Source organism: Falco punctatus, assembly GCF_963210335.1.
Source record: "Falco punctatus genome assembly, chromosome: 7".
NCBI classification, from domain to species: domain Eukaryota; kingdom Metazoa; phylum Chordata; class Aves; order Falconiformes; family Falconidae; genus Falco; species Falco punctatus.
In genome coordinates this window covers 1,405,820-1,420,141 of record NC_137587.1, presented here as the reverse complement: position 1 = coordinate 1,420,141, position 14,322 = coordinate 1,405,820, and the positions used below count along the sequence as shown (strand labels likewise).

Below are 14,322 nucleotides of genomic sequence, written 5' to 3'. Positions count from 1 at the left end.
TGGGAGAGCACAAGGAAATTGCGATAAACCAGGAGAGGCGAAACTGAGGCCTTGAGCACCGCCCTGGAAACGGCTGCCTTCACCGATCGCTCAGCTGGTGTCACCCCGGCGGGGCAGGCAAGGGGCCGTGCGGGCGGCAGCGGGGCAGGCAGGGCCCAGCCGGGGCTGCTCCCTCCGCCGGTCCCTCGGCCCGCGGGCGGAGGTATCCCAGCGGCCCGGCGCGGAGGCTCAGGCGCGTCGGCGGGGGACGGGGCGCCCCAGGTGAGAGCGGGACCCCGCGGGGTCCGGGGCGGGCCCGCCGGCCCGGGGCCCCTCAGCCGCGGGGGAACGATCCCGCTCCCGCCGTCGCGGCAGCCCCGGCCCCGCAGGGCCGCCCCGGGCCCCTGCCCTCAGCGGGGAGGGGGCGCGCGCCGCGCAGCCGCCGTGCCGGGCCTTGCCGGCCGTTAGCGGGCGGCGCGCGCAGCTGTGAGGCGGGAGAGCTCGCGCGGCACCCCAGTCCGCGCGCCGCCGCCTGAGGGAAAGCGAAACCAAAAGGGCGGCGGCGGGGAAGGGGCGGGCGCGGAAGGGGCGCGGCGCGGCGCGGCGCGGTTCTCCCCTCCCCTCCCCTCCCCTCCCCTCCCCTCAGCGCCGGGGCGGCGGCGGGCGGGCGCGGGGCGGCCCTGGCCCTGGCGCCGGGTCAGCGGGCACGGTATAGCCGCCTCCGGCTGCAGCCGCGGGTGAGTCAGAGCTGCCTGGGGAGGGCGGGCCGGCCATGAGCCGCGCCGCTGGGCTGCCAGCAGCGGCCGCCGGTTGAGCCGCCAAGAAGTTTCCCCGGCGGCGGCGGCGGTGGCGCGGCGGTCCCCATGCACGCTCCCGGCCGCCGGCCCTGGGGCGCTGCCCGGCAGGCGCCCGTCGCCCAGCCCGCCGCGGAGCCCGGCGCGGCGCTGCCCGGCAGCCCGGGGCTCGGCCGGGCCAAGCGGCTGAGCGTGGGGGAGCTCCGCTCCCTCTTCGAGGCGCGCTGCGCCGCCGCCGCCGCCGCCGCCGCCCGGCAGCTGCCCGACCCGGCCAAGAGGGGCGTCCGGCCCCCCAACGGCGTGCTGCCCCCCGTCATCCCGCGCCTCACCGTCACCGCTGAGGAGGGTGAGGAGGCGCCGGGCGGCGGCCCGGCACCGGCGGCGGCCCCGGGCAGCGGCTGGCTGCGCACGGACAGCTCGCTGCACCTGCAGTCCCGCCGGCTCTCCACCTCCTCGCTGTCCTCCACCGGCTCCTCGTCCCTGCTGGAGGACTCGGAGGACGATGTCCTGAGCGACACGGAGGGCAGGAGCCAGGGCATCGTGCACCTGGAGCGCGGCGAGGACACCAACCAGGTACGGGGGCCCGGGGGTCGCGGGGGTCCCGAGGCCCCGCTGGGCGCAGGCTGGGGCCGCCCCCCCCCCCGCCGGGCACCCGCCCCGCGGCCGGGCATGTCCCGCACCGCAGGCGGCGCGTCGGGGGCGGCTGAGTGGTCCGGGGGGGCTGGGATCTTCCTGTTTTGTGGGGTTTTGCTGGGCTTTTTTGTTGTTGGTTTTTCACAGTCTCCTTTCTCAGATCTTCAAAATAAATTTTTTCCAGGCATTTACCAGCAGGTATTTTTTTGTCTCTTCCAATCCTGGAGTCCCGTGGTTGTCAATTTTTGAGCTGCTTCTTGCTGTGAGCATGACAGGAGATGGGGAGGAGCTTGGAATGGGTAGAATGCGTGCTTTTGTCCATTCTGGCAGCAACGCATTCTTCTCAGTAAATCCCCTCTGTAATTTGGCAGCTTTCATCCGTGAAGTGCGCTGCTGAAGGCATAGAGTTAGTTGCTTTTTCATGAGCTTTAGTATATACTTGCCTGACTCCTTATACTGGGCTTCTTGGGGTTTTGTAATGTATGTTGCTCTCCCACCTTTATTAATAGAGACCACAGCCTGAATTGTTCTGCTGCCAGCTCAGAGGCACCGAACTGTTTTTGAGCAGAACATGTTTTGAAAGAAACGTATAAGCAAGAAGTAGCACAGCTTGTAGGTGATACCTCCAGCTGGACTTTTCTCATGGTAATTGTGGGTTTACTACTTTAGAGGACACATAGTACAGAGCTAAAATGCTGTGAGCGATACTGGTTTTGTTTGCATCAACCTGTGGCCTGCTTACAGAAGAGAAAAAGAAAAGGTTGAAAAGGTTTTGTGCTTTTTGTCATACTGCTTATGAGGAAAATTATAATAATACCAGTTGTACTCTTGTTTCTGAGATAAAATCTGGTGCGTAAAGGAAACGTTTACTATTGTTTTGCTTTCTTTTCTAAAATCATGCTACGCTGCTGGGGATTTTGTGAAAGCAGTGGAAGAATAGAAATTTAAGATGGAGAGGGGCTAGAGGGTCTCATTTGACGCCATATCCCTGCTGTTGCAGTGGGCTTATGCGTGGTTAATCCGGAATTTAGTTGTAGCACTTCAGCAGTATGGAGAACTCTGTGATGGCATTGTGGCGTCTGGTTAACTTCTCTTGAATACAGACTGAAGCAAAAGCGATTCTTCAGGTGAGAAGCCTGAAAAAACCCACACAAACCCTTTAAGATTTTGCTTCTGCATCTCTGAAGTCATTGGTAATTGTATGTGACACCGAGTCGTAAATCATTCCTTAGAACTTTATCCTTCCTTTGTAGTCTGACATGCGTGTATCTAAAATGTACAGCATACGTGCATGTGGGTGGTGTTACTTTCTTTTAAATTACACAGAATTTCTAGGCACTGTGAAATGGGAAAAGGTCTTAATCGCCTTTTAATTGCAAGAAAAGAAAATTTTACAAGTTAAGAAGTTGTTATTTAGCAATGCTTTATGGACAAACTAAAAATAGCTGTATTATAAATGTTTTAAGCTCTGAGACAATGTCCTACTCATTTAGGTGTGTGGGAAATCAAGAACTTTAATAGTATTATGGGAAATCAATTTCTGAAAAAGTTTTTGCATGTTTCCCAAGTTTAGCACAGCTGCAGGATTTTTTAAATGTCTCATTGGTAAAGTAAGTATTCACTCAGCTGGTAAAATACTTCATGTTTTTAAAGGCTGAGTTACTTTTCCATACCTGCAGCGTCGGGGAAGATAGGGCAAACTGCCTGCTGAGGGCCTGCGTTCTGACTGATGTTCTTGATCTCGTTCTTGCCTCTGTGGCAGGTTGGCAAGCCAGAGCTGGGGCTGGGACCTGGGACTCCAAACCAGCAGGGCTAAGTATCACCCACTTCATGACACTGTCTAATAAATTAAGTGGGTCATCTGCTTAATGCATACTCGTGTAGTTCCTTGCTGCGTTACCTACTGAGAGCTCAGATCCTGGGAATCTGCTGTTTTCCCTGGGGTCGGGCTCACTGCCCTTCAGCTTGGGTGGCTGTGCTGTGTGCTCGGGGATACCGGGAGGTGACCAGGACAGGCTTGTGCTGGTGTTTGATGTCTTTCTGTACCGGCCAGTGCTGTGATACCAGCGGTCCCTACACTCAGCTGTCCGGTCCCTATGGACACTGTTTTGTTAGCGGAGCAGTGAGTACTGAGCACGTAGCAAAGTAGGAGTCTGAGCTTTGAACCAGCGTGGGTTCAACTTTACAGCGTGTTCTCTTTACTGATTAATCTTGAGGCAGGATGAATAAGTCTGTGTTAGAACAGAAGGCTTTGGTTTCAAGGCAGGCATGTACAGGTGAAAATAACTAGAAATTTTAGGATAACCCAAGGAATGGCTTTGTGTTTTGAAGATTCTATTTAAAGGCAAATTGGCACATTTTTTTTCATGCTTATTGTTTCTATATAAAATACATAATTTTAATAGATGAAGGCTCCTTCTCAGAGTGGAACATAAAAGATAGAGACTTTTCTGAAGGGAAACGGAAATCAGAGGTGGGCCAAATTTGCAGTTTCCTAATTCATGGGAAATTGTGACATTTTTAAATTTCCCTCTGATTGGAATTTCCTTACACTTTTCTTTGGAAATGTTAGAAATCAATTTATCGCCTGGCAGCTTACGACTAAGCTCAGACCAGTGCCCGGTGGGTTGTGGACCGTCAGAGCCTACCAGGCTCCCCAGTGCCTAGCAGGGACCTTGGAAGCTTGCCCGAGTCTTCAACTGCGGGAGCAGAAGTTCTGATAAAGTTCCTGTTATCAGGGCTCCAAGGCTTCCATCTGCAGACCTGGGGACTTGAGACCTAAGCTGAGGAAGGCCCTCCCAGGCCTCTTGGTGGGAGGCCTCTGCTGTTGACCTGGAAAACAAGACCCATTTGGGTCTTTGAAATATTGTGGGCTCTCAAGCTCCCAGTGCAGGAGCACGAGCCGAGCGCCCTGGAGCCCGCCCTTGCTGCCCTGCGGATACCTGGCCTTAAATCCTGGGTGGGGGCTGTGGGGCGCTGTCCCCAGCCGTGCCCGGCTCCTCCTGGCAGCCCGCTGGGCAAGCGGGGCTCTCTGGGGGGGTGCCATTCAGCTGTGCCTTGCACAGTGTTCTGGGTCGGGTGGCATATGGTGACAACGTGAAATTTGTGTGTCTTACTGAAGCACGTTTGGTACTTCATTTTGCAGTCACTGGTGGTGGCTTTGGGAACTGGACTGTCCTGGCTTTCCTGGAGGAAGACCCCTCCGGCCATTAAAGGTTGGCAGTGTGGGAGAAGCCCAGTTGTGCTGCTCTCCTGTTAGCTGAACTCGTGGTTCTGTGACACCGACTGCACGTAGCTGTACTAATGTAGTTTGCCTAACACCATAGCTGGAGCTTCACAGATTTTGGCGGTTAACTGAATAAAAATCTATTGGTTATTTTTTAAATAGCCAATTGACTGGATAGGTTTTGCCTTATGACAACAGTTGGCATTCCTGCCTTCCCCTGCATTTAAATGGAAGCGTGCTTTTCTACCCTTGCCTCGCACCATCTGGGAGGTGTACATACACAGCTGAATCTTGCACCAGCGGTCCATTTATAGTAGTGGAGAAAGTGCAAGAGTTATATATTTTTGTCTCCATTCCGTGAGTGAGCCATTTTAAGAAATACGTAAGTCTGGTTAGCACCTTCTTTGTTGGGACAGAGACTTTAAAAAGTGTTTTTCATGGAGAATAAACACCATGGTAATGTACAGCAGCCTCTTGTCCTCTTTATAGGAGAATGTTGTTTACTGGATAGAAACATGCCAGATAAATCTGCTCATTCTCATAACTGTGACCTGTCATTCCAAATTCCTAGATCTGTAACCATGAGAACAGCTGACAGCTTGCTAGAGAAGCAGCAGTTCATTTCTTGCGTGCGACAATACCAGTCCAGAAACTTTGGGGGACAGCCGTTAGTCAAGCTTGTTTGGTTTCACTAGTCTTCTCACTGTTATTTGTCATAGTGCCAAGCACCTCAAAATGGACAAACATATAGAGAGGCGCACACACACTTCATAAATCCAGACTGAAAGTTTCAACTACTTTGGCTCAGGGGTGGGTTACATAAGCTAATGCGGTAGAATAGAATTGTTATTTTTAAATGAAGAATGGGAACGAAGGGATGACATAAGTAAGACTGTTAATGGGTTTTTAGCTTACTTTCCAAAGGAAAGAAAGCTTGTGTAATCACTCTATCAATTCCATTTTAACAGTTTCAGTAGATTTCAGCCCAATCTGACAGTGGCACAGACATCTCAAAGTTTCTTTGAGAGCTATTTAAAGTTCCGCAAAGATCAGCCTCTAGGTAGAAGAGAGGAAACTGAAATAAGTGCATACCTTTCCTTCTCGGGGGAGAAGGTGCAAGATGAGTCTTTTGTTTTGCTTGTTGACTAGCAAACTGGCATGTGCATGCTGGCGAGCTGGTCACTGCTGGTGCTTGGGCCAGCCGCAGCAGGCAGTGCCTCTTGCCCTGAGGGAAATCGGGAGGAAGCACCCAGGGCTGGGGACGGCACTAGCTGAGGAAGTTGGGGGTGGGGGGTGGGTGGGAATGTGGAAACGTGAGAGTGAGTGGAGGTGTTTTGGCACAAGCTGGTAAAGGACAGTGACAGGTGCAGTTATTCTGATTAGCAGGTATCAGGTAAGTAGGAACCAGGCTTCAGTAGCTTGCTGCTCACGGAACAACTACTTTTAATGGAATGCACTTTGTGGTTCTAAAAAAAATATGCTGATTTATGATGACAGTCCTGTATACTGAAATCTTTCTGTTGTATGCTGAACAAACATGAGGTGAACAGCAGCAGAGTACATTGTACATTGCGCATTTCTTCGTTGCGTGGTTACTGGGCCAAAGCTCTGAATCGGGAGCCTTCCCCCCGTCCAAGGGTGGTTTCTTCACCACTGTGTGCTCAAGTGGTGGGGTATGTTGAAACATCAGCAGTATCAGTTCTAGTGGTGACTGCTTGTTAGTAATGTGGATTCTTGTCTAGTAGGAAATGAGTTGGCTCTTACCAAATCAGTTGAAAGAGAGGCAATTAAATGTCATATCGCTGAAGAGTTCCTGATCCTGGATATATCTGAAATGGTGACCTAGATGTTACAAGATTCTTCTCTTTTGAATCAACTTCCCCCTGATAGTTTTCACTTTTTGTACATTAAAGGACATGTTGCTTGGGTGTACAGTTTAAAATTGAAAGAGATCTAGTATAATATTTTTTTTCTTATGGACCTGTTGGATTAGCTGTGTTCTAGAAGTGTCTCTATATGTGCGCTTCTACAGTTCAAGCCTCCTTATAATGCTTATTAGATCTGGAAAGAGGGGAAGAAAGTAACAGTGACTGCCCATCGCCGTGTGATGTGTTCGTATTTAAGGAGGTCATACCTAAACAGATTCTTCTCAAGCTGTTATTGACTCAGCAGAGCTGAAGGTTTATTTGTGAAAACCCACACCAGTCTCAAAAGGAAAGTATGGGTAGTGGCTGGAGCAATAGTTTGGAAATTTTGCATGTCTGTATGTTTCTGGGTTCTGACGTTCTTACCCTATTAGACTGATTTGATGAGGGGTGAACATGTTTTTAAATTAAATGTGTGGCAGCTAACACAGAGAAAAATAACCTCTGAACTCACATCTTGGGTTTATTATAAATGGAACATGTTAAAGTGAATCAATTTGATTCAATGCTCAAACGTGATGCAATTTAATACAGCTTATATTTCTGGAAGGTGAGAATGCACATTATATTTATGGGGTAGATAGATGTTTTGTTTAGCAGTGGCTGAGAGAAGAACTAAGGGTCATCATACAGCATTTTGTGGTGATTATAACATGTGGCAGAAAAGGTAATGGCATCCCCGTACCTCATGGAAGGAAAAAGGGATCCTGTCTTATGTACAGCACCAGTTGAATCACTGTCTCTCTTCCACCTTCTCTGTCAGTGCAGTTTTTGTGGAGGAAGGGGGCTGAGGCAGAACAAATTGGCTTGTCAGTCCGTATTAATCTGGATCTTGCGTAGCGTAGGTTTAGATTGTATTTTTTAGTGCAGTTCTCAACCCTCTCTACCAACAGGGCTTCCTCTGCAAGGCTCACCAGTTGGGCAAGAAGGCATTGCCTGACATAGCACAGCATACCTGGGGAGAAATAGCATTAAAAAAAAAAACCCAAAACACCCAAAAAAGGGAGGGGAGGGTAGATGTTGGTCCCCATGTATTTGGGTTTGGTGGCAAGGTGTTGGTAGTGGGGGGCTGCAGGGGCGGTTTCGGTGCAGCACTGCCCGAGGCTGCTGCTACCGCCTGGAGCCATGACTCACAGGCAGTCCCCCGCCGGGGCAGGGGACCAGCGTGAGGAGGGTCCCCCCGCGGGGAAGGGGTGGCGGGGGCAGCCTGGCAGGGACTGACGGCAGCCCCGGCCCTGCGCCCTGCGGGAGGAGAGACCGTGGGAGCGAAGCGGAGCCCGGGAAGAAGGTACGGGTGGGGAAAGGTGTTTTTAAAACTTGGCTTTATTTCTTATTATCCTACTCTGATTTGATTGGCAATGAACTAAACTAATTTCCCCAAGTCGAGTTGCTTCTGCCCGTGATGGTAACTGCTGAGTGGTCTTTCCCCATCCTTATCTCAACCCACCAGCCTTTCCTTACACCATCCCTCCCCGGCCCTGCTGCGGGCAGTGACAGCACTTGGTGGGCACCCGGCGCCCAGCCAGGGCCAACCCACCGCCCTCCATCAGCTCACGCTGAGCGGAAGCGTAGGGAAGGGGCAGCAGCTACATGTTCATCCCGTGTCAGACTGGTCTATAGACTGGTCTATTGTTTCCAGTGCTTAACTGGTCCATTCCTGTCAGTGATGGAGAAAGCTTTCTGGGGTAACCCAGCCAGCAGCATTGGGGTGGGTTTTTGTATCAGTAAATGCTGAGCTTCCCACAAGGGATGAAATTTTCCTTTACATTCCAAAACAGGGAAGTGTGAGACTGATGCTATAGAAACCTACCCTGAACCCATGAGGCCTGGCTATTATTGCCTGTTACCAGACCTTCTATTCCTTGGTGAGCTTGGGAAGATGTTAGCCAAAGACCAATTGGCAGCTCATTTGAAGCAGCAATATCATGGACCTGGCACAATCCAGATTTAGAGCTTGGGACAGAATCTCCGAGCCAGTTGGTGACTACAGCAAGCATGACACAGACACTGCTTTGTGGGAGCCTGGCATTAACTCAGAATCCAGGAACACTCCTCATCTACAGGCTGAAATAGCCAAGTAAGGTGGTGCAGCAAACGCAAACTCCTTAAACTGTTCACCCTAGCCCACCAGTTACCACCTTTACTTTACTCACATTCAACTTGAATCTGGTGTTCTTCATCAGCCTCTGACCTCATCCACACCCGAGCCTGATAAGAGGTGCGGTTACAGGTGATAAAGAATAAGTATGATACATGTTGTATCTGCATGTAATTGGCACTGAAAAGTGTGTGATTCATAGTCCACCGAGTGATTACCTGTTTAACAGGAGGCTGGAATGTTGTGGAACTGTGTGAGTAAGGAAGCTAATGGCGATGGCACAGCTCACTTCTGATGTATCAGAGGGAAGTGCAAACTCCTGTAGTTTTCACACAACTTTTATATGATAAGAGTAATATCTCCTGGTAAATTACATTGCACACTGCGTAGAAAGAGAGTGCCTTTGTTTTCCACTGGTGGTAGGAAATCATCTTTCATTGTCAGTGTAACCGATTCTGTCCCCTCATCTCTGCCACATCCTGACATAAACTGATCCAGTCCTAGCTATAGCTGCCTTCACTACTCTGAGCTGCTACAGAGAACACAGCAGTCTTTGTGCCTTAGCTTTTTTTTCCAGGCAGCTCTGTATAGTTGAGAACACAGCAGCAGTTCTTCTCAGTGATGTTCAGTGTGGACAGCGTGTCACTGCTGTCCTTGGCTTGCTTTGGTTCCTGAGGTGGAGTGCCGAGCCAAAGGTGGGTTTCTAGTGCTCCGGTGGGGCCGATGGAGCCCCACGGGCAGGTGTGTTCAGCCCCCTCACAGAGCCGGGCGAGCTGGAGGAGCCTCAGCTGTGCGCGGGCAGCCCTGACCTAGCTCTGCCCCATACCCCAGGCCCATCTCTCAGGGGAGCTGGAGGGCCCCCCAGCACAGTGCCCCTCCAAGTGCCCTCTGTAGCGGGGCCAGCCACTCTGCCTCGCCGCAGCGCGCCTGCGCAAGGGAGGGAGGGGGAAACCTCGTGGCCGTGTGTCAGCACTTGCTGCTGCTGGAACCTGCTCAGGTGCTCTGAAATCACCACCTCCACTGGAAATCTTCTAAGATCCCCTGAACTCGTGGGACAGGCCGTGGTCTTCTCTTGTACTTTCAAATGATGGTCTGGTGGGCAGACGCATTGGAGCAGGAAGCTGCCCGATTCCAATGCAAGCTAGTCAGAAGCAAAACTTTGGAGACGAGGGAAGTAAGAGGGTTGTGATAGGTACGGGATGTGTACAGGCAAGCAGGAGCAGGGTGATTGGGACTGGCTGGGCATGCCACTGGAAGTGCAAGGGGAAAGGCTTGTCAGAAGATCAAAACTTAACGGGCAAGAAGACTATTGCTTTAAAACCCAAGGAAAATACATTCTCAAAAAAAAAAACCACAACCAAACCCGCATCAGGACAACATGAGACAACTGTATTAAGAAATCATCATTCAGTCAAGCATTGAAAATATCTGAAATAAAAGAACTAAAATGACTTCAGTATGGGTGTATTAATATTCTACAGCCTTTAATTGCAAGCAGGTGTAGTTCTTGACACACAGAATGCATGACTCTCAGCTAATAAGCACGTGGTTTAGATTTCCAGTCAACACAGAGGACAAGTTACAGTTCCATGGTGACTGATGGCGTGTGTTGCAGGACCTCTGTTTCTTCATAGGTAGGTATGCAGCAAATCGGGCGGGTTGCATGAAGGGAAAGCCTGACTTCCCGATCAAATGCTGCTGAACGCTGCTGCGGAGAACGACTGGCCTTTCACAGTGCCCCTGGGAGAGAATAGGCAAGTTATTTATGCAGACCTTCACCATGGACATAATCATATTTTTCTCGCTCTCCTATTGACCAACTTGAGAGTACAGTTCTCACTAGCAGAAATGCCGAATGTTTGTACCTGCAACGGAAGTTAATGGGAGCTGTTCTACAGTATTGTATAACACTAGGTATTAGGGAAAGCAGAAATTGACATCTCAGATTGGACTTTCAAAATCAGTAAGTACTTTTCATTTTAACTTTTCTTCAGTATTTTCCCTGTGAGATATGACTATAACAGGTTGCAAAACCAAACTCATTAAAGTTTGAAAAGCTTGAAAAAACTCTGCTGCTGCAGTCATGGCTGTCTTCAAAATACTAGACACAACTCAGTAACTGTGTTTACAGTAATTTCCAGTAAGTGAAGTAAAAATGGTAAAGCCAATGAGGACAGAATAATCCCCCCCTGCTTTTTATAGAGTCAGGAATTGTTTGTTTACACTGAATGAATAGGAACTACAATATGTTATAATTAAAGACTGTATCGTAAGCTCTGCAGAAAAGGGTAGGTGTTGCCTTGAAGAGGATAACTTGTTTGCATCAAAAACTTGAGTTCTAAAAATTTCTTAACTTTTGAATACTTGGTTTTGCACTGAAGACATCGTTAAAGTTCCAGCATAAACGTAATTCTGTATCTGAGCAGGTTCCAGCAGCAGCAAGCGCTGACACACGCATGGCCACGAGGTTTCCCCCTCCCTCCCTTGCGCAGGCGCGCTGCGGCGAGGCAGAGTGGCTGGCCCCGCTACAGAGGGCACTTGGAGGGGCACTGTGCTGGGGGGCCCTCCAGCTCCCCTGAGAGATGGGCCTGGGGTATGGGGCAGAGCTAGGTCAGGGCTGCCCGCGCACAGCTGAGGCTCCTCCAGCTCGCCCGGCTCTGTGAGGGGGCTGAACACACCTGCCCGTGGGGCTCCATCGGTCCCACCTGTGTGCTGTGCCCCGCAGTCTCCACAGAAGAGACTGTCCGCACGCTAACGAGCGTCTCCTGCAGATGAGCTTCAGGTTCTTAGCATTTGCCAGGTTAATCAGGTTGACTTCTGCTCTTCCTATGGACTGCTCCTGCTTTGAAGACTCGACTCTTAGCAGATTTCAGGCTCCTTCAAAATTCAAGGTTAAAAAGCTTTTCAGAATATTCATCAGAAATCTCGTAATGGGATCAAGATGTACCTTTTTCTAGCTTCGGAAATAGCTGAAGTTTTGTTGGAGTTGCTCAGTCTGAAGCAAACAGGTTTTGCCCTTCTTTGGGGTGGGTAATTTATAACAATTCTCAGGAGACTGAGACAATGAAACAGAAAGATTTCTTGGGCATTGGTGCTTTAGTGGCTGTATAGGAAATCTGGGTTTTGAGACCCTCATCTTCTGAACGAGGCAGAACTAGAGCAAGTGTTGACGGGTAGCCTCTCCATCGCTGTATGCTTATGTGATGCAGTGATAGGAAGGATAAAAATCTGTGTGAACAATGTTCATGCATGCAGATTGGCTGTTTGTTATCTTTTGTGGGGTTTGAGGGGGTTGTTGGCTAAATGCACTTGCCCCAAATGTTCTAATCATGATAAGCTCCTCTTGCTGTGGGCTCCTCCTCAGCCGTTCCCACACGTGGACATTCTGTAGGAACAGTGGCACTGGTACCACCAAGGGTCAGCTTTGTTCACAGGAGAATGTAATCTGAAGAAACTAGGAAACTTCCTGCACTCCAGCTTTCACTTCTCATAGCGCAAAATGCTGAGTATCAGAATTTTGGGCTGATACTTGGGTACGGTTTGTATTGTCTTACCCTATGGAATTTAGATATGGAACTTTTTTGCCTTCTTTGTACTAACCCGGGAGGAGTAAGCAGTTAAATCCTGAGGTACTCATTTCAGGACAGATCCTGCTGTTCTGTTGAACAAGTGGAGATTCCTGACCACCAGGTCCATTTGCCCGTCACTTGCTCATGACGCCTCCATGGCTACCAAAGGCATTCAGTAGAAAAAGTAATGAAGCCATATTTTAAATGCATTAGGAAGAAGTGAGTCCCTGGAGTTCTCTCTGGCCTAATGATCTGCATGAATCTGGGCACTAATCGGGCCCCTGTAACAGTTTCATGGCTTATTTTCCCAAAGTTTATAACCAGACCAAAGAGAGTGTGTGACTGCCTGCCTTCAGCAATGCGACCAGGGAGGGAGGAGGTCCTGTGCTATCTAATAGCCCTGTGCTTGTTAATCACTATGCCAGCAGCCTCCAAGGGCTTTTCCAGCAGTACGACTGGCTCGTGTCCTGAGCGTGGTTTCCTATTCCAATATTAAAACTGGAGGGACAGAAAACTAGCTATCTTTTTCTTCCATCCCTGTTTATCCACTGGGATTTTCTGCATTATCTCTAGAAATATGTCCTCTCCCATTGACATAGTTGCATGTCTTGATCCCAGTCTTCCTTTTTAGTCCTCTGATGTATAGGCAGCAGTCCTGTCTGGGACAGGAGATGGCTATAGGATGAATGTAGCCTAGTCACAAATTTTCTTTTTACGTTGCATTCTTTGAGAAAAAGAACAGGGCAGCAAAATCAGTCTTGGCTTGTGAAGTAACTTCTCTGCATAGCTTGTTCCCCTGCATGCAGCATAAGCCATAAATCACCTGCAAATGACACCTTAAATATTGGTCTTGTCTTTGCTGAGCCCTGGTGTATTGGTCTTGGTCCTGCTACTGATGTCCAATTGTGTGTGGAAGCTGCTGCTTGCTCCATGTTTCAGGAGGCTGGTGTAGGTGGTTGTGCAAGATACGGGAGTGTGGCTTGCAGTTCTGTTGCTAGGAGCCAACAGTATGAGATTCTTTTTAAGTTTTAGGGTTTTTTTTTAGTCTCTCTTACTACAAGATTAAAGTTTTGTAGATAAATGGTCTATGTATAAACTACACTCTGTTTGTTTTATTTTATTTTTAGGTGGGTTTGCATCTTAATAATTGGCAATTGATGTTTGTGCTTCTGAGAAGGTGGGATCTCCAGCATCTTGATTGTAAACACATGCGTTTACCTTCAGGGCAGAGAAAACATACTCTGTACAACACACTGACTATTGTTCAAACACCCACAACTCTTCAGGAAGGCAGATGCCTTGTTTCAGTTTCAGTCTTTCATTGAGTCACTCCTGCTTATGTAAGATCTGAATTTGACTCTCTTTCTTAAGGCTACATTATGGAAATTAAAATCTTAAATAATCCCTTGTCTGCTGGGACTACCTGCTTCTGATACGGAGGAGGAATTCAGCTTGCCTTTCTTGTGCTGTCCTGTTAACAGAAATTCTCTTTTGATCCTGTGGTTTTGCTCAAGGGAGAAGTCATCTTTTCTCCAGATTCCTTACATAGTTCCTAGTGCTGACATGGGGCAGGAAGAGTTTCTCTAATCTTAGGTTTGCTCCAAAACCAAACAGTTACCTCTCAACCCAGAAGGCCCTCTTGCTCCTATGGGGAAAGGTGGAGGGTCCCCATTTCCATGTAACTCCAGGTTTCTCTCCAGTGTTGCCACGTTCCATTTATGGGCTCCATCCTGCCTGGGACACTAGCCTCGCTTGTTCTGTTCTGATGCTAACCCAAATAGGAGCGTGACGGGGGTGTGTTTGGCGGGTGTTGGGATTTTTTTCTTGTGTGTGTGTGTGTTTTTTTGGGTTTTCTCCTTTTTTAAAATCCTTTCAATGCAGTGGTTTGGAATAATCTCACAGTTACTGTGTTAAAGCTCTGAGTTTTAAAGTGGTTGCTGAAGGATGTGGCTTTGCCCTAGGTAAATACCACACCCCACTAAATAACAGTGCCTATGGCGTGTTGATACTTGCATTCCATGGCAAAGGGTGGGCTGTGTTTGAACAACGGCGTGCATGGTAGGTGAAGCCGTAACCGCTTATGCTTTGTTAGAGGAAA

The 14,322-nt window shown here is 49.4% G+C and overlaps 1 protein-coding gene across 2 annotated transcripts in view; it reads left to right on the top strand.

The window, feature by feature from the left end:
• Positions 1–608: 608 nt before the first annotated feature.
• The window catches only part of ITPKA (inositol-trisphosphate 3-kinase A), a 38,293-nt gene continuing 24,579 nt past the window's right edge, over positions 609–14,322 (top strand). For both annotated transcript variants that reach the window (XR_013929361.1, XM_080394838.1), the window contains exon 1: positions 609–1,346. Coding sequence is in view for 1 of the 2 variants with exons in the window: in XM_080394838.1 (XP_080250964.1) it covers positions 843–1,346 (504 nt within the window). In the remaining variant the exon portion in view is untranslated. The remainder of the gene's footprint in view (positions 1,347–14,322) is intronic.